The following is a 20873-nucleotide window of genomic DNA, read 5'->3' as shown; positions in this document are numbered from 1 at the left end:
AGCTCTTTGAGCAGGGTATAAATATAAACCCTAGGACCTTGTAATAAAAAATCAAGAAATCAATCAAACACACGTTTTTACTCATATTCCAGCATCTACTTTTCGACGACTTCGTCATACTTTTTCCCTTTTATTACGAGTTCTTAGGAATTCGTCGACTTAAGCTCGGCGTGTTCTCAAGTTCCGCGTGAGTACCTCTTAGCCGTGACATCCGGGCGCATCGCTGTTGTCAGGACTAAAGTATTCGAGTTATCACCTTTGCCGATAGTAAGGTCAAATCGGCTGGCACGCCTTAACGTTTGAATTGGGTATTAGCCCTTTGTGTTTGCAGATCAGTTTTGCATCAACACCTGAACACAGCAGGTCTTGGGTGTGGGTGGTGGTTACACAAAAGTAGGGGACAATGGTCTGATAGTGAACTTGAGACAGCCTGCAGACAGAGGCAAGGGAAAACATCTTCCCAGTCCTTATTGCAGAAGCATCTATCCAGATGTACCAGGGTTGGATTCCTTTGCCCGTTGCTCCAGGTATATTTTCTATTCTGTAGCCTAATCTCAATTAGTTCACTGGCATCAAGGGCTCTTCTGAATTTTCTCATATGGGCTCGGTTAATATTACTGTTGTTTTTATCTCGGGCCTCAACAATAAGGTTGAAGTCTCCTAGGCATAGCCATGGTGTGTTCCCAGCAGGTTGGCAGTTGACTAGTTCTCTCAGGAAGGCATCCTTCCTGGCATTGCCATTTTCAGATGGGCCGTAGACAACTGTGATTACAAAATTCGAGTTGGATGGCAAGAAGATGCAGCTTTGCGTTATAGAATATTCTCCTCTAATTAGCACCCCTGAACTGATCAAATCTTGGTCCCAAGCTATCAGGATGCCGCCCCTGGTGTCTTGTGCATCCAGAGAGGCAAAACTACCACTATATTTGAGCCCCAGGAATTCAGCTGCTCGCAGTGCATTTACATTGTCTAGTTTTGTCTCCTGGAGACATATGATGTTTGGGCTTATTTTCTGCAAAAGTAAACGTACTGCTTCTCTCCTTGCTGCATTGTTAAGTGCTGGAATGTAATTGGATCACATGCAAAAGATGGTGAAATGATTTGGCCCTCGGTGGGAATTTCATCTTCACCGCATGGGAAACAACACCTGCGGGGTTTCACCATGGTGAAACTACTTCCTTCTCTTTCTTCTTCGTTTCATAGAAAAAATGTAGTTTTGCTAACACTGCGCTCTAATAAATATGCATGACATTTTAATGAAACCACAACTAAAACTGGCCTAAGTGCCCTAGCCACATAGCCATTGATGCTCGAACAAATTTATTCGGGTAGGTGAGTTTCATTTTTTCTATCCATTTTTTTCTATTTCCTTTTTCCTTTCCCTTTTATTTTTTGTTGCCTTTTTAATCTTTGCATTTTTCTTTTTCTTTTATTTTCTTTGTACATTTTTCCTGTGGTCTTTTATTATTCTTTTTGTTTTCTTTTTCTATTATATTTTCTATTGTATGTTTTAATTTTCTTCTTTTCTTTTCCTTTTCCTTTTTCTCTCCCTTCTTTTTCATGGACTTTTATCATTCTTTTCATTTTCTTTATTATTTTACTATTTATTTACTCTATTAATTTTTATTTCCTTTTGATTATTCGTTTTAGTTCCTTGCTTCAATTTAGTTTTTTTTATTTTTCTTTCTTTTTGTTTTCTTATTTTTTCAACATTTATACATTTTTTATTTATTTTTTGATAGAATCAATATCTTATTTATTTCATTTTCTATATTTGTATTTTATATTTGTATTTTTGTTCTTTTCTTCTATTTATAATTTTATGTTTTAGTTTTTTATTTACGGATACATGTGATGTTTATGCAGTATACATAATATTCTATGTTGTATTTTTTGATATCCGTGACTAGAAATGTGAGGTGTTCTACTATATTTTTTTGTGATGTTCAGTAAGCATACCATGTTCCAGGATATATTTTTGTGATGTTTCATAGTTTTTGTGTTCTTTTATTTGACTCTAATTAATTACTTCAGAACTTTATTATTTTATTTATATTTTATGTTATTTTGCGATGTTCACGTAGTATATATATGATGGTTTATGCTTTATTTTTATTTCAATCTAACTAATTATTTCTCTAATTTTATCATTTTATTTGATATTTTCATAAAAATATAAAATAAAAATGTTCACGTAGAAATGCTACCGAACGAACATCATATGTAGTGTTAATGTGATATTCAACGTATTTGTGATGTTTGGTAGTATACATTGATGTTTCAGATATATTTTGTGATATTCGGTAGCTTTATTCTTCTTTTATATTACTCCAATTAATTAATTTATAAATTTCATTATTTTTATTTTTTATTTCCATAATATTTATATGTTCACGTAGTATACATATGATGTTCGTTCGGTAGCATTTCTTCTTATTTTTATTTCAATCTAACTAATTATTTCTCTAATTTTATCATTTTATTTGATATTTTCATAATATTTGTGATTATTTTTATTTTATATTTTTATGATAATTCTGATGTTCACGTAGTGTACATATAATATTTTTTTATTATATTTAGCGATGTTCGTGTAGTGTTAATGTGATGTTCTACATATTCAGTTGTATTTTTTCTTCTTTTTATTTGACTATAACTAGTTGCTTCACTAATTTGTTTGCTTAGGTCAGTCTCAGTAGCCCGTTTCAATGCACTGTTTCCAAAACAAATTCGCTGACAGGGCATCAATGAAACGAATAATGAAACAACCTCTACAATGCATGAGTTTCACCTTGACGTTTCCTATGCTAGGCAAAACATTTAATTACTGTAAAATGATTGGATTACATGCGAGATGGTGAAACAATTTAGCCCTCAGTGGGGATTTCATCCCGTTTTACCGTGTGGAAACAACGCCCGCGGAGTTTTACCATGGTGAAACTACTTTCTTCTCTTTTTTCTTCGTTTCATGCAAAAAGTGCAGTTTTGCTGCCTTGCTAAGTGGTTTTGTGTCTCTGTCCATATACTACTCGTTAATTCTGATGCAGATAGCGGAGCAAACAGCTCCCAATCCCAATCCATCCAAAGCATAAAATATGCATCTATCCATGTTCTCATGTTCCATCCAATCCCTTGCCCAATCTGCACCTCCTAGACACACACACACACACTCAAAGCGTCTGAGTTGCATCTCGTCTCTTGCACACACCACGAGTCCCTCAGATCCGTGTATCCTGCAGCTTTGACTCTCTATTTTTTATATTTCCTTGTGAGTAAACTAGCTAGCTCTAGATCACCTCATGTGTTTGACCTTCCACGGTCGTAGCCGTCCAAGGGTACGGAACGCAGAGGCAGAGGCATGATGTTTCGCAGATCAGGCAAGAGTTGTAGCAAGGCCAAGAAGAAGAAGGGCACCGCTGCTCCATGGCAGAATGGAGTAGAGCCGCGGAAGGTTGATGGAGGAGGACCCGGCTCCAACAGCAGGCAGGTCGCGCCGGATACTACCGGCATGGGAAACATCGATGACGGTAAACGTTTTGTCTTCTCGCTCTGTTGCACTTCTTGTGTGTGTAGTATCTGTGTGAATCCAAGAGTGGTTCTTTGTTCTTGCATCATAGAAATAGTTTCGATTAGCAATGATTTTTGGGTGGTATTTTTGCCATGTAAAGTGTGTTCCGTCACTGCGGACGGGGAAAAGGAAAAAATAACACTGATTTTTTGAAGTTTTCAGATTACCAGAGGCTAAGATTTTTTTTAGTATACATATATATACGCCGGTGACTTCTTTTTTTTCTTACTCTACCTTAAATCGGAATAGTACGGCGTTAAGTGTTTTTGACGGACCATATCGAAGTTTTATCTTCTTTTCTTTATGCAGGCTAATTATTCAAAAATTATTTATTCCATCCTTCCATGCTTTTTCAGTAACACCCGGAAAAAATGATAGCACGGGAAATGTTTACTAGCTTTTTTTTTATTTGAGGGGATACTAGCTAACCTATAGCATATAGGTGGCCTGGTATTTGGGATTCCTTGACAAAAAAAAAATCAAATTTGGACCGCATTGTTCTTTCTAACAACTGGCTAAATCCATATGCATGTTATGACATTCTGTTCAGCAATTGTATGCAGTAGTTCAAGTGTGAATAAAATTCTAAAAATGTCATATATCATTCATAAATTTTGACACCAAAACCCAACGGCCAGTGCCGCTGATCGTGTCCAACAGTGGACCACTGTAGTTCATTCACATGTGTGTACCCAAAAACAAAACCAGCTTGGCCATCTTTCTATTTTTTTTAAAAAAAAAGAGGAATATATTAATATCCTAGCTTCTGCATCGAAGGCCATCTTTCTATGTTCTATTTTTTTTGACAAATATTCTATGTTCTAATTGAGCATGTGTTCTATAGGGAGAAAAAGCATCAAGACCCATATTAAAAGAACAATGTTATCATGTTATCCCTTTGGCCCTTTGGGCAGCTCAGCTGTTAACATTCCTCTGCATCGATCTCTTGATGATGCTAGAGGGAACAAGTGCATTCTCATTTATTTGCAGATAGAATACGGGCCTACTAGTAGCAATATGTGCATTTCCTTTATTAATGCAAACAGAAATGTGGGCCTCTATGAATTTGTGCACGATTATCTCCATCGGCAGTTGAACCATTCTGAATCATGAGAGCAAGTATAATAGTAGCCTATAAGTTAGCTAAATGCTAAGGTGGAGAAAAGAGGAGAAACGGGTTCTAAATTTAAAGCAGGTTTAGACACAATAACAACTAAGAAACTTTGTGAGAGAAATAAGTCGGCCATGTATTAATAGTAAAGACCTCACTAATATATGGGTGGGCTAGAAGAAGACTAAAAAAACCATACATCCAGCAGCTGGCTTAAATTATTAGCCTTGCTCCGCCAGAAGTTCTTAAGAGCGTCCGTCACAAGACTGAATCAGCTAGCTATTTATACGTATAGGTTAGTATGGATCCTACATGCAGGAAAGCAAAGTTACAAAGAAAACTCAACCAGCGACTCCCTCGTTGCTCTGCTCCCACACAACATGAGGCAGCATCTTGTTTTCTCTCTGTGCATGGAAATACCAAAATAGCTAGCCTCCTAGATAGTTCTTAACTAGGACTGTTGGGAACGCCCTTATCTAGAGCACCGGACCGCATTGTGATCATGATTTGGTTGTGTGCAGTTTTCCATGGTTGCAACAATTGACCATATACTATTAATTCCAACTTTCATGTCGTTATCATGGCCAATGCATGGCCATGTCCAGAACTGTGATCATGATTTTAGGTTTCCATCATTTTCCACATGTAGTTGGTTGCCTGACAAAAAAAAAATCCAGGCACTAGCAGAGATGAGACATTCTTTGAAGCCACCCCTTGGTTTGAATCAGACTGTGAAGATGATTTCTACAGTGTCAACGGAGGTAACAATATATAAATTAAATTTCACAAAGATATGCACTGTCACACTTCCCTTTGACAGATGTAAATCGGTAACAAAACTCAATTTCCATTTGAAAATTCTTGACCGGCCGGTGGTGTCATTTATTTTCTGCTTCATCAGATCTGACCCCAGCAAGATCATTCACATCTCGAACCAGCCGGACCACGGTACCTGGACCTCAGAATCTACCGACACTGGGGGCGATCTTGAAGGCTGAACCCCTGAAGCCGCCAGCGCCGCCAAGGAAGCTCGGCGACCTCCTGCGGGAGACGCAAGACGATGATGACATCGCCATGGAGGGTCCTGACGACCTCTCCAAAGACGATTCCTTGCGCATCCTCCAGGAGGCCAACCGGTGCTGCGTGCCGCAGTTGGCGCGGGCCATTAGCTGCAATGGGAGGAGGCAGCATAAGTGAATACACTGTTCGCTTGGTTGAAAAATCATGACTAAGAATACTGTTTGCTGATTTATTGTGATAGAAAATCACTGCTGAGTAAATGGTATATTCGGCAGATAAACTCAAACGAACAGGCTTAGTGGGTGGCAATAGCCTAGGGTTTGAATTGTTGTCACAAAAAAAACTCAGCTTTGGATTCTTCTGGGCCTTGTTGAAAGATTAGTTGTTCAAATGTGTACATAGACGAAATGACTGCACGCCGAAACAGTAAAAAATGGTATAAACATCAAGATTTGTATGCAATGTATGTCGATTAAAGATGTCTGCTTCCTGCAGAACTGCTGCTACAGGAAACTACCCCTAGCCGAAAACCTATCGCAGCAATCAAAGAAATATTCCAATATCTAAGGTCATTTTCAATTAGATTTGGATCTTTGGAACAAGGGAATAGAAAAACTCAAGAATAGGAAAAAAAATTAAGGAATGATGCACAGAACAGATGATTGAAAAAACACTGGGAAATTTTAAACCATGTGTTTGAAACATAGTACTAAAAATATACCCCTATATATTTCTGGCCACGAGAAATGTGCGGGTCAAATCTTATTAACTTTGACTACATTTGTACAAGATATAGCAACATTTGTATATTTAGATAAATTTATTACAAAAGTATATTTAACAATCCATCTAATGATACTATCACGCGTCGAGTACCGCAACGTCAATTCACCAAGTCGAGTGTTGTCCACTTGACCCCCTCAACCTGAGCAAACCAACATGGGGCTGCGCAGGAGCGTACGTAGCAACTCCTCTTTAGTATCCTTTGAGAGATAAGAACACACCAATGTCATATACAGATCACATTACAAGTTCAAAGTACTTATGTTTACAAGCTAGGGTTCACAACTTAGTTCAACACATAGTCACACATCTGTCTAGAGGAAGGATTTCAACACAACATAATTTATGATAACTGATACACCATGCATCTACGATAAGCATGACTCTTCACCACTCCTGATCTGGCGAAGGGTCGGGAGCATAGAAGAATCCATGCACAGGACCTACGGTACCAGCAAAACTCAAGACTACACAGGGTGAGTACTCAAATATACTTCACAAGAGTTACACGATATAATAAACAAGGATTATGCATTGGATAGTATCAAGGAATGCATACCTTTTCATAAAAGCATTTGTGCAGTAAGTAAAAGTGATCTTAAGACGTAGTAGTAACAAGAGTAGCATAGGTAAAAATATGTATGCATAAGTAAGCGGGAGCTCGATCTTCCACGAGTCTGTATCCTCAAGTACAACACTAGTTCGTATCTAGAAGTAGAACTTATTGCTTTTAGTTTTGCAGTGGGGTACAAGTTAACCCCACTCAAAATAAGGGATATCGCACATAAGACCCATCAGTACAAAAGGGATATCTTGATGTTTTGACCTTTCCCCACTCTGTCCATAGTGTCCTATGAAATGTTCGGCCTGGATGCCCGGTCAGTGCCCTCAGCACTCCCGATCGACGCCATCCCTATTGCCAGTTTAACAGATAAAACGGTTGCAACTACATACTTGGCTTGTCACCCCCACTGGCGACAAGTGGTGTGTACGATTTTATGTTCATACTCACCGCCACGGATACACAGCCCTTAACTGGTAAGCAAGCTATGTCATTTAAGAATTCCCACCTTGCCATAACCATACCTGTTGACACTCAAAAATGTCTCAAGGTGGTTTGGGGCACTATGAACAAATTACAAATGTCAAGGACATGTTTGAGGTCAAATGGCGTGACAAAATAATAAACAAAACACACGAAAAAGATGGCTAGCCACCTCCAATTGGCTTTGCTTACCCAGCAGCGGCTTAGCCGACTTAGCCAGCCTCCAGTCGGCTTAGCCAACTACCTAAGTCAGCTAAACTGACTACCCCTTGAACCAGCCCATTAGGTCTGAGCCACCCTGCAAAAGTTGGCTTAGCCGACAAGGAGAGTCAAGTTGGTTTCCAAATTAGTTTTTGGTATATTTTCGACGTGGGAAACTTGGAGAACACATTTTCGAGATATTTTCTACTAGGATAAGACCACCCACCTCTCTATATATGAGAAGATTATGGCTGATTGAGTTCCCATTTATCCAATTGTCAAAAACACAATAAACTTCTTTTACCCTAATTCCCCTCTCTCAACCCCTCCTACTGTTTGGCAAGTCTCTACACGAGATTTGTTGGCATCCTAGGTAGTCTTACTGATCCTAGAAGATCATCAACGTGCTCCTCCCTGATGGATCCTAGGAGTGGTTTGGGAGCTTTTCTAGCCAAGATCGAGCTCCACATAGGCCCTATCGGTCCCTAGATCGGTTTGACCGATTATACTGCATTCTTACTATGTTGCAGGTTGTGTGCAACCTCTTTGGCGCCCAAGCCCTCATTGGTGTGTTGGTTTTGGGTCATCTCCATCATCAACATACTTTTTGGCGACTTCACTGGGGAAAGCAAGGTGAAGAATCAAGTTTCCATCTAGCAATATGGGAGGCAACGATAGTGCTAATACAGATGAGGACAAGACGAATCCCTTCAACAAGAATCAAGTTTCCATCCAGCAGCTGGCTTACATTATTATTAGGTTTGCTCTGCGAGAAGTTCTTAAGAGTGTCCGTCACAAGACTGAATCAGCTAGCTATTTATACGTATAGGTTAATTAGTATAGATCCTACATGGAGGAAAGCGAAGCTACAAAGAAAACTCAACCAGCGACTCCCTCGTTGCTCAGCTCGCACACAACATGAGGCAGCAGCATCTTGTTTTCTCTCTGTGCATGGAAGCCTTCTAGATAGTTCTTAACTAGGACTGTTGGGAACGCCCTTATCTAGAGCACCGGACCGCATTGTGATCATGATTTGGTTGTGTGCAGTTTTCCATGGTTGCAACAATTGATCATATACTATTAGTTCCAACTTTCATGTCGTTATCATGGCCAATGGCCATGTCCAGAACTGTGATCCTGATTTTAGGTTTCCACCATTTTCCACAAGTAGTTGGTTGCCTGACAAAAAAAAATTCCAGGCACTAGCAGAGATGAGACATTCTTTGAAGCCACCCCTTGGTTTGAATCAGACTGTGAAGATGATTTCTACAGTGTCAACGGAGGTAACAATATATAAATTAAATTTCACAAAGATATCCACTGTCATACTTCCCTTTGACAGATGTAAATCGGTAACAAAAACTCAATTTCCATTTGAAAATTCTTGACCGGCCGGTGGTGTCATTTATTTTCTGCTTCATCAGATCTGACCCCAGCAAGATCATTCACATCTCGAACCAGCCGGACCACGCTACCTGGACCTCACAATCTACCGACGCTGGGGGCGATCTTGAAGGCTGAACCCCTGAAGCCGCCAACGCCGCAAAGGAAGCTCGGCAACCTCCTGCAGGAGACGCAAGACGATGATGACATCGCCATGGAGGGCCCTGACGACCTCTCCAGAGGCGACTCCTTGCGCATCGTCGAGGAGGCCAACCGGTGCTGCCTGCCGCAGTTTGCGCGCGCCATTAGCTGTAATGGGAGGAGGCAGCACAAGTGAACACAGTGTTCGCTTGGCTAAAAAGTCATAGCTAAAAATATTGTTGGTTGATTTATTATGAGAGAAAAATATTCCTGAATGATGGGTAGATTTGGTAGATAAATTCAAACCAACAGACTTAGTGGGTGGCAATAGCTTGGGGTTAACTCAGAGCTTTGGATTGTTGTCAAAAAAAAAAGAATCAGAGCTTTGGATTCTTCTGGGCCTTGTTGAAAGATTAGTCGTTCAAATGTGTACATAGACGAAATGACTGCACCGAAACAGTAAAAAGTGGTATAAACATCAAGATCTGTATGCAATGTATGTCGATTTGGCCAGTCTCAATGGGAGTTTCATCAGGATGTCATGCACATTTATTAGAGCGTCATATCAGCAAAACTGCACTTTTTGCATGAAATGAATAGTAGAGAGAAGGAAGTAGTTTCACCATGGTGAAACTCCACTGGCGTTGTTTCCCACGCGGTGAAACAGGATGAAATCCCCACTGAGAACTAAATCGTTTCACCATCTTGCATGTGATCCAATCATTTTGCAGTAATTAAATGCTTTGCCCAGCCTAGGAAACATCAAGGTGAAACTCATGCATTGTGGATGTTGTTTCATTGCTCGTTTCATTGATGCTCTGTCAGCAGATTTGTTTTGGAAACAGTGCATTGAAACGGGCCATTGAGACTGGCCTTAAAGGATTTGATGTCGGCTTCTTGCAGAACTGCTGTTACAGGAAACTACCCCTAGCCGAAAACCGATCGTAGCAATCAAAGAAATATTCCAATATCTAAGGTCATTTTCAATGAGATTTGGATCTTTGGAACAAGGGAATAGAAAAACTCAAGAATAGGAAAAAAATATAGGAATGTTGCACAGAACAGATGATTGAAAAAACACAGGAAAGTTTTAAAACATGTGTTTGAAACATAGTACTAAAAAAATATACCCCCTCTATCCCTATATATTTCTGGCCACGAGAAATGTGTGGGTCAAATCTTATTAACTTTGACTATATTTGTACAAGATATAGCAACATTTGTCTCTTTAGATAAATTTATTATAAAAGTATATTTAACGATCCATCTAATGATACTACCACGCGTCGAGGACCGCAGCGTCAATTCACTAAGTCGAGTGTTGTCCACTTGACCCCCTCAACCTGAGCAAACCAACACAGGGCTGCGCAAGAGCGTACATAGCAACTCCTCTTCAGGATCCTTTTTGAGAGATAAGAACACACCAATGTCATATAAAGATCACATTACAAGTACTTAAGTTTACAAGCCAGGGTTCACAACTTAGTTCAACACACGGTCACACATCTGTCTAGCAGAAGCCTTTCAACACAACATAATTTATGATAACTGATACATAATCTATGCCACAACCATGCATCTACGATAAACATGACTCTTCACTACTCCTCATCCGGTGAAGGGTCGAGAGCATAGAAGAATCCATGCACAAGAGCTACGGTACCTGCAAAACTCAAGACTACACAGGGTGAGTACTCAAATATACTTCGCAGGATTACCCAATATAATAAACAAGGATTATGCATTGGGTAATAGCAAGGAATGCATACCTTTTCATAAAAGCATTTGTGCAGTAAGTAAAAGTGATCTTAAGATGTAGTAGTAACAAGCGTAGCATAGGTAAAATATGTAAGCATAAGTAAGCGGGAGCTCGATCTTCCATGAGTCCAGATCCTCAAGTACAACACTACTTTGTATCTAGAAGTAGAACTTTTGTTTTCAATCTTTTACACTCTGTAGTGGGGTACAAGTTAACCCCACCCGAAACAAGAGATATCAGCCATAAGACCCATCAGTACAAAAGGGATATCTTGATGTTTTGACCTTTCCCCACTCTGTCCATAGTGTCCTATGAAATGTTCGGCCTGGATGCCCGGTCAGTGCCCTCAGCACTCCCGATCGACGCCATCCCTATTGCCAGTTTAACAGATAAAACGGTTGCAACTACATACTTGGCTTGTCACCCCCACTGGCGACAAGTGGTGTGTACGATTTTATGTTCATACTCACCGCCACGGATACACAGCCCTTAACTGGTAAGCAAGCTATGTCATTTAAGAATTCCCACCTTGCCATAACCATACCTGTTGACACTCAAAAATGTCTCAAGGTGGTTTGGGGCACTATGAACAAATTACAAATGTCAAGGACATGTTTGAGGTCAAATGGCGTGACAAAATAATAAACAAAACACACGAAAAAGATGGCGAGCCACCTCCAATTGGCTTTGCTTACCCAGCAGCGGCTTAGCCGACTTAGCCAGCCTCCAGTCGGCTTAGCCAACTACCTAAGTCAGCTAAACTGACTACCCCTTGAACCAGCCCATTAGGTCTGAGCCACCCTGCAAAAGTTGGCTTAGCCGACAAGGAGAGTCAAGTTGGTTTCCAAATTAGTTTTTGGTATATTTTCGACGTGGGAAACTTGGAGAACACATTTTCGAGATATTTTCTACTAGGATAAGACCACCCACCTCTCTATATATGAGAAGATTATGGCTGATTGAGTTCCCATTTATCCAATTGTCAAAAACACAATAAACTTCTTTTACCCTAATTCCCCTCTCTCAACCCCTCCTACTGTTTGGCAAGTCTCTACACGAGATTTGTTGGCATCCTAGGTAGTCTTACTGATCCTAGAAGATCATCAACGTGCTCCTCCCTGATGGATCCTAGGAGTGGTTTGGGAGCTTTTCTAGCCAAGATCGAGCTCCACATAGCGTCCTATGAAATGTTCATAGCGTCCTATGAAATGTTCGGTCTGGATGCCCAGTCAGTGCCCTCAGCACTCCCGATCGACGCCACCCCCCTTGCCAGTTTCACGGATAAAAATGGTTGCAACTAGATACTTGGCTTGTCACCCCCACTTGCAACAAGTGGTGTGTACGATTTTATGTTCATACTCACTACCACGGATACACGGTCCTTAACTGGTAAGCAAGCTATGTCATTTAAGAATTCCCACCTTGCCATGACCATACCTGTTGACACTCAAAAATGTCTCAAGGTGGTTTGGGGCACTATGAACAAGTTACAAATGTCAAGGACATGTTTGAGGTCAAATGGCGCGAATAATAATAAACAAAACACGCAGAAAAGATGGCGAGCCACCTCTAGTTGGCTTAGCTGACCCCAGCAGTCAGCTTAGCTAACTTAGCCAGCCTCTAGTCGGCTTAGCCAACTGCCTAAGTCAGCTAAACTGACTCCCCCTTGAACTAGCCCATTAGGTCTGAGCCACCCTGCAAAAGTTGGCTTAGCTAACAAGGAGAGTCAAGTTGGTTTCCAAATTAGTTTTTGGTATACTTTCGATGTGGGAAACTTGGAGAACACATTTTAGAGATGTTTTCTACTGGGATAAGACCACCCACCTCTATAATTATGACTGTTTGAGTTCCCATTTATCCAATTGTCAAAAACACAATCAACTTCTTTTACCCTAATTCCCCTCTCTCAACCTCTCTTGCTGTTTGGCAAGTCTCTACACAAGTTTTGTTGGCATCCTAGGCAGTCTTACTGATCCTAGGAGATCATCCACGTGCTCCTCCCTGATGGATCCTTCTAAGAGTGGTTTGGGAGCTTTTTCAGCCAACATCGAGCCCCACATCAGCCCTATCGGTCTCTAGATCGATTTGGCCGATTACACCGCGTTCTTACTATGTTGCAGGTTGTGTGCAACCTCTTTGGGCGTCCAAGCCCTCATTGGTGTGTTGGTTTGGGTCATCTCCATTGTCAACATACTTTTTGGCGACTCTACTGGGAAAGCAAGGTGAAGAATCAAGTTTCCATCTAGTAACATGGGAGGCAACGACGGTGCTAATACAGAGGAGGACAAGACGAACCCCTTCAACAAGGGCAACATGTTGTTTCCTACATACATGGACAATCTTCCACATGAGTTGCACCAAAAGATTCAAGCTAAGCTCGATGCCGATATGTACTAGGGCTTTCTCAGAGAGCTACACCAAGAATCGACACGATAAGGTTACTCAATTCCGCGAGCTTGCCTACGGTGATTCTACAACTTCTACATCTTCAGGCGCCAAGCATAAGGAAAGCATAAAAGCTAAGTATCATGAAGAGGTATATACCGATGCTTAACCAACTCATGCTAATTATGCTATGATGTTAGAAGATACTAGGAATACAATGACAAACAATATTCAGTATCTTTTCAATTTACTTAATGCATTTATGAATAAGTATGAGGGCAAGACAACCGATTGTGATCAATCGGGGTGCCATCCAACAACCTCAATTCCATATGTATTGGTATTTATTAATGCAACACTTAGGGTTCCTCATTGTTATGACACTAGAAGGTGGGCCTCAGCCTAGCCCACGATTCCAGAAGGAAGTGTATTGAGGCGTGACTCTGACTCCGAGTAGAATAAGGCCGCACTAACCAGATTATTATAAAAAGTACCTTCTGTATTAAAACAGAACATTGTCTATGAATTCATCTAGGATACTAAGCAGTCTCTCAGTTGCCTCTACCGATATAAAGAGAGGCTGAGGGCACCCCTTGTAACAACTAACAATAGCAGACAATCAATCTAACACAAAAGCTAACACCGACTGGACGTAAACGCTATTACTCAAGATCAAACTCGAGGGCCCGAACCAGGATAAATTAGATCTTGAACTCGAGGGCCAAGTTCCAGCATACGCCAAAGCTTGAACAACTATCCCAAGTACCCCCGTGGCAGTCTATCGCTGGTAGAACATCGATAGATCTCCATTGAAGCCCACCCCCTGTCTCTAACAGGTGGGATTGACCAGCCATAGACACAGATCGGCCTGCCTATGGGTCCCCCATGTCAGCCTCTCCTTCAATGTCAGTTTCTCCATCGCCTTAAAGATTTCATCTACGCTGTTGTTCAAGGTCAATTTGATTCGAGGGCCCAGAATTGATGCTCCACCCTATAAAAGCAGCCATGTACCCCCCTTTCTTAGATCATCCTCATTATGGATAGAAAACCTAAGCCTCCTCTAGAATTCAGAAATCCCTAGATAGGATAAAGAGTCAGCATTCAAGAGAAGATTAGTCCTTTAGTCTTCGAGAGATTAGGATCTAGTCTTATTTAGAAATAGTGAGATAGAGTGTGAGGGAAGAGTTTGGAGGAAGTATCGGCCTGTTGATGCTCCCTCTATGGATTGTACCTACGGGATCAAGTTCCTTCGGAGCTTGCTTTTGAGATTTCTCTGGGGTAATCAACTTCTGATTCAAGTAAGTAACATTGTTATTATTGTTCTTCAGGTTTGCAACTCTCTTTTGAGTACATTAATTCTTGTTGCTCTTGAATTGAAGTAGTATTCGTAGTGTAAACGTGGTGCTTAATTAGACTCGATTACTCATAGATGTACCCTACCTTCTGGATCAGCGTGGTAACTCATGAGGGTGACTCTTATAGCCTCGTTGAATCCTCTGTAGTCCACCTCCCGTTTGTAGACCAAGTAGGACCTGCTAATGGGAACATCCTTTGCTAGTGTTTTTCCTTAAGTAATGTCCCCCTATTGAACAATAGTACGTACCTTGCCACCATTAGAACTAGATGGCCCTAGTGATCTTCTCTATATCTCTATCTTCTCCGTCTTTGTTGCTTCTCAGGGGTTAAGCATAGACCTTGTTCTTCTCACACGTCTTTTCCATGTGGATAAATACAATACTCTGAAATACTCCTGTGTGAAGTGCTATATCGTATCGTGTGCATGTGAATTATTCTGTGTGCGTTAGTAAATACCAACATTGTCCAAAGAGGGGGAGAAACCAAATGTTCTTTGAGGGATGCACAAGATGGGAGATGTTGATGGGCCGTCTTCACGAAGCTCAACTGGAACTTCATGAATCGTATTGAAGCTTAGTGGCTTTGTTCATTGCGCCCATTAGTTGGGATGAACTTTATTTCTTTTCTCTGGACGTGTAAGCCTTATGGTGATGTTTTTCTGTAGATGGTAGAGGTCGGAACTTTGTTCCGTTATCTAAAAAATAGCTTTGAGCACTCTAAATCATATTTCATCCGTTGCAAGATCTTACAAATCCATTGGCAAGCAAACACTCATTCATGGTCCTAGTATTGATGATCCCCCTGGTCCTTTGGTCTACGCACCATCTTCCATTTGGCCATGTGATATTTAAACTTGTCTTCGGCCCTTTGTTAGTGAAAATTAGCTCTGATGAAATCTATTTTTTATGTACTCCGTCTGTAAAATCCCATACAATTAATAGAGAGGAAATACTGCTCAAGCAACTGTTAGTGGGGTCTGCCACCTGAAGTGAGGTGCTTCCCTTTCCATGGGTCCAACCTCTTAAGCATTTTCTGCGTAAAGTAAAATCACTCTTGCCGGCAACACTGCAAAGAGCCAAAGATCAAGTAAATTTTTAGATGGAGAAATTAAAGCTCATTAGAAACATAGTTCTGGCGCCAATATATAAATTTTTAGATGGCTCCTAAGGTATGACGCTAGCTGATGACCAGTAGTAGTGACTACTGATTACTGAAAGCAAACTGGCCAGTGCGGAAATCAACTGTCAAAAAATGCCAGTTTCTAAGATTGGACTGGTGCGCAGGACGGCAGGACATTATATCATGCATATACTCCTAATAATAATTAAAAGGCAGGGAGGAATTAATTGAATATATTTTTGTTGTTGTTTTTTTCTAAGTGATCGTTTAGTGATGAATTGTTGAACGGTGGTAGATAAGAGGACTGAGCAAAGCATGACCATCTGGCCGGCAGCGGCAGCCGGTAGGTGAAGACCGAAGAAGCACGAGATGACCAGACGTCAGGTTGGCCCGGCCATGGCGAACGCCGTCTCCGGCATCGTCCTTCTGCTCGTGCTGGGCGGCATCACGCTGTCCCCGGCGACCGCCGACGTATTCTGCGACAACCTTAGACAGGTCGCCGCCACCCTCCCCAAGAACACCTCTTCTTCCCCAGTGCACTTCGCCACCACTGTCTTCGGCCAAGCCCCAGACGCCGTCTACGCTCTTGCGCTCTGCCGCGGCGACATCGTCAGCGACTCCGCCTGCGGCGGATGCGTGGCCAGCGCGTTCGACAGAGTACTCCACCGGACGCCATCACGCCAGCAGCAGTGCTTCATTGCTTCCTACTACACCGGTGATGACTGTTCCCTCGTCTACTCTGTGGAGGATATCCTCACCCTCACGTCCTCCGATACGACGTCTGGAAATAATAGCGACGACACGCCATTCATGAGGTGGAACACGAGAAGCTGGGGCAACTGGGGCAACTGGAGCACCGATAACATCACCGGCGACGCCGATGATGTTGCCCACACTGTGGGCCTGCTTAACGAACTTCTGGTGAAGACAGTACAAACGGCGGCCAGCACGACGCCGGCCGGGGCGGTTCACAACGGGCCTCATGGACAGCCCGACGATTGTGCTCTACTCCATGGCGCAGTGCACGCCTGACCTGTCCGACAGCAACTGCTTGGCGTGTCTTACTCGTCTCCTCGGCACGCTCAACTTCACCATGACCCTCCGGACGGGAGTACAGCTCCGAGCCATACGGTGTTTTATCAGGTACGAGGCCTATCCGTTCTACGACAGCAAGCCCATGCTGCATCTCGGCGGACGGCCATCGGCGCCTGCGCCGGTTACAACGCCAGTGAAACACAAGAGTAAGTTCCCATGGTTGTAATTCCTGCTGCCGATGAATACTGATGATGATGATGATGATGATGATGATGATGATGATGGTGGTGGTGGTGGTGGATACTGAATTTTATCATGTTTGGTATCAGGGCGTATGAACAATTTGTGGATAATTCTGATAGCTGTATGTCCTCCAGCAGTGGCAGCATTTCTCTGCTTCATCATCTTCTGCTGCCCTTGCCTTAGATCATACAGAAAAGGTATGATAGTCGGTACCTGAAACTGAAGTGTATTGTTCTGTCATTGCTCTTTGTTTTGTTCCTATTAGCGGAATAAGTTTGACTAAAAATAAAGAGTATTTCATCTACATATTCAACTAAAATGGATAGAGGATTACAAGCAGGATCAAGGCGTACTAGGGACTTGAAGGCACAGGAAGAACTAGTTTGGCAAGGGAAGAGCTCTTCAGAGTTCTCCGTGTTTGAGTTTGAACAGTTGCTGGAGGCCACAAATAATTTTTCAGAAGAAAACAAACTTGGACAAGGTGGCTTTGGCGCTGTCTACAAGGTAAATACTAGATCACAACAGCATCGTGTCTATCATCTTTTTCTATCGACAAATCTTATTCTCATCATTGGCATGGAATTAATAGGGTGTTTGCATTGGTTCTGCAAATGGATGTGTTTAATTTTCTGTCAACAAAGCAGCTTCTCATCCCTTACATGAGGGATGAAGCCATCCTACCAAAATTTTATATATGATCTTTGGAATGCAATGGTTTCTTATACCAAACATGAGAGTATGAGAACCCCCCCCCCCCACACACACACACACACAATAGTCTTAACACTGCTACCTAGCACAAGATTATTATTATTATGCATGTACAAAGAGTCATTAGACAAGTGAAAATACAATCATACTTCTACTTACGAACCTTGGAATGCAATGATTTCTCATACCAAACATGAGACTGCTGCAACCTTTGCTCCAACACCTGCTGATCAGAATTTCGAGGAGTGGTGGAGAAAGATGGATGGTGCTGTTCAAAGTGACCTAAGACGGGGCGTGAATTCTCTGGCAATCCTAGGTGCCTGGAGTATTTGGCGGCACAAAAATGATTGTGTATTCAACAATGCAACCCCAAGTGTTAACTCGGTCTTGCACCTGGCCAAGGAGGAGGCTGGTCGGTGGAGTGCGGCAGGGGCTAAGGGGATTTCCCTAATCTCTACCCGAGCTTCAGCTTAGTTGTCTGCAGTAGGGGTTCTCTCTTGGTTGCCCTTGTATTTCTCTCCCCCAGTGACTTAGTTGTTTTGTTTTGAGGCTGTGGGTGTGTGTGTTTGTGGGGTTTTGCCTCTGTTTGGGTTTAGCCCCTGTAAGACTTTTTCTTTTCTTTTATTAATATAATGATACGCAGCTCTCCTGCATGTTCGATAAAAAAAATACCAAACATGAGACAGCACCCCCCCCCCCAAATAGTCTCAACACTGCTACCTAGCACAAGATTATTATTATGCATGTACATAACGTCATTAGACAAGTGAAAATACAATCATACTTGTACTTACGGACCTAGTTGACAATTTTGTAACTTGAAGAATTGGTGGAAGAGAATGTAGAAACTGAAGAGTCTAACTTTTATTCTTACCCCAGGGCAAGTTTTCCCAGGGATTGGAGATAGCCGTGAAGAGACTTTCTTCACATTCCGGACAAGGTTTCATAGAGTTCAAAAATGAAGTCCAGCTCATAGCCAAACTCCAACACAGGAATTTGGTTAGGCTCTTGGGGTGTTGCTCTCAGGAAGAGGAAAAAATATTGGTCTATGAATATTTGCCAAACAAAAGCTTGGACTTCTTCATCTTTGGTAACATATTTATGTTTCTTAATTTATTTTAGACATAGTTTTTGTGGAACCAGCGAAAGGACTAAAATTTCTTGAAAAATTGTTTCTGTCAGGGCCCTGAACCCAGTCCGTATGTAACTGAAACAGAGTTATGTATTTGCAGACGAAAACAGAAAAGCTTTACTGGACTGGAACAAGCGTACAGCAATAATTGAAGGAATAGCACATGGGCTTCTCTACCTACATAAGCACTCCCGTTTGCGTGTCATACATCGAGATCTTAAACCAAGCAACATTCTTTTGGATGGTGAAATGAATCCTAAAATTTCAGACTTCGGGTTAGCAAAAATATTTACTTCAAATAACACTGAAGAAAGCACTACAAGAAGAGTGGTTGGCACATAGTAAGTTTCATATAAACTTTTTTTTTTTGCAAAGGCTAATGTTGCTAATGGACATATTTATGCTAAGCTAAGACATATACAGTAATTTGACATATACTATATCTATCTTTTTAGTGGCTACATGGCTCCTGAGTATGCTTACGAGGGCCTCTTCTCAATCAAATCTGATGTGTTCAGCTTTGGTGTTCTCGTTCTTGAGATCCTTGGTGGTAAAAGGAATTCAGCAATTGGCCATGAATGTGGAAATTTCATTAATCTCCTTGGATATGTGAGATGGACACACATGTAACTTGCAAAATTATTTTGTTTACTTGGTATCTTATATATAACTTTGTTTATTTGCAAATCAGGCATGGAAATTATTTGAAGAGGAAAGATGGGGTGAGCTCATTGATGCATCACTGGACACCATTGGTCACTCAGAAGAGATGATGCGGTGTATGAACATTGCATTGTTGTGTGTACAAGAGAAAGCAGCTGATCGACCCACCATGTCAGATGTTATTGCAATGCTAGGCAACAAATCTATCATTATGGTTAAGCCAAAGCATCCTGCATATTTCAACCTAAGTAGTGTAGGAAACGAAGAGGCTTCCACTGCTATACAGCCAAGCAGTATTAATGATGTGACCATATCTGTAACAACAACTGGTAGATAGGTTTTGTTTCGTGTAATGCTTTATTTCTACGAAGCCAATATACAGAAGCTTAAGGAGTAAAATTCAGCACATGATTGATATAAGATCTTAATGTCGAAGAAAAATATTCGTAGAGCGTTTATTCTGTGTGATTTTATGGATTGTGAGTTGTGACAGTCAGTTACTGCAAACGCTGTGACACAATTCATACTGACTTCAGCTTCCAAGTGAACAACAATTGACCAAATTCGCTAGTTCAAACAAAAGCCAAAGATGAGAGTCAAAGTTAGGCAGTTAGTTATCATATCGACTGAAAAAGACCGGCTTAATTTGGCAAAGCTATGCCTATGACTATGAATTAATTGATCGTGACAATGAATTTTGGCAAGCCGTAAAAGTAGACCAGGTCAAATGGAAGATCTAGCCAGCAACAGCATGCTGGCTAAATCATTCTTGCGAGGAAAATTCAAGAGAATATTTTGACAACGAATAGGCTTTTAGGATCTTGAAGCACGCTAGGGCATGTGATCTACTTGCTAAGTTGTTGGAACTTCAGAATGCTGTGAGCCTGTGATTTCAGACTTGAGCTTCATCGTCATTTATTCATTGAGGTAGAGAAAGCTTGCAAATACAGGCCACTGATCACTGATGGGTTAAAGCATACACAGTTGTCAGTTAACATTCAAGACCCAGACAGTCACAATCTCTGTCTGAACATTTAGCACTGTACAACTACGACCATTATTGACCAGAACAATATAAAATCATTCTGACAAGGTAAAATCTACTCCCTCATGGTCATCTGCCAAAAGGGTATTATAGCATTCAAATTTTGTCCCATAAAAAATGTGATTATAGACGAACACATAGATTAAGAGCAACTCCAAGAGCTTGGCTAAAAT

The 20873-nt window shown here is 41.3% G+C and overlaps 1 protein-coding gene and 1 pseudogene across 2 annotated transcripts; both read left to right on the top strand.

The window, feature by feature from the left end:
- Positions 3054-9634, top strand: LOC8068845. Of its 2 annotated transcripts, none has more exons than XM_002443320.2 (3): positions 3054-3527; positions 5357-5440; positions 5581-6212. In XM_002443320.2, exons 1-3 carry the CDS (start codon positions 3359-3361, stop codon positions 5874-5876), a joined length of 549 nt encoding a protein of 182 aa, XP_002443365.1. In that variant the 5' UTR covers positions 3054-3358; the 3' UTR covers positions 5877-6212. The 2 variants fall into 2 exon arrangements, with proteins under 2 accessions (XP_002443365.1, XP_021301571.1); XM_021445896.1 differs by lacking the exons at positions 5357-5440; positions 5581-6212 and adding exons at positions 8928-9011; positions 9153-9634 and having other exon boundaries at positions 3072-3527.
- Positions 16268-20021, top strand: LOC8068077 (annotated as a pseudogene).

Source organism: Sorghum bicolor, chromosome 8 (genome assembly GCF_000003195.3).
Source record: "Sorghum bicolor cultivar BTx623 chromosome 8, Sorghum_bicolor_NCBIv3, whole genome shotgun sequence".
In the NCBI taxonomy this organism is placed as follows: Eukaryota; Viridiplantae; Streptophyta; class Magnoliopsida; order Poales; family Poaceae; genus Sorghum; species Sorghum bicolor.
The sequence above is the reverse complement of the archived record's forward strand: the minus strand, read 5'-3'. Positions and strand labels throughout refer to the sequence as shown.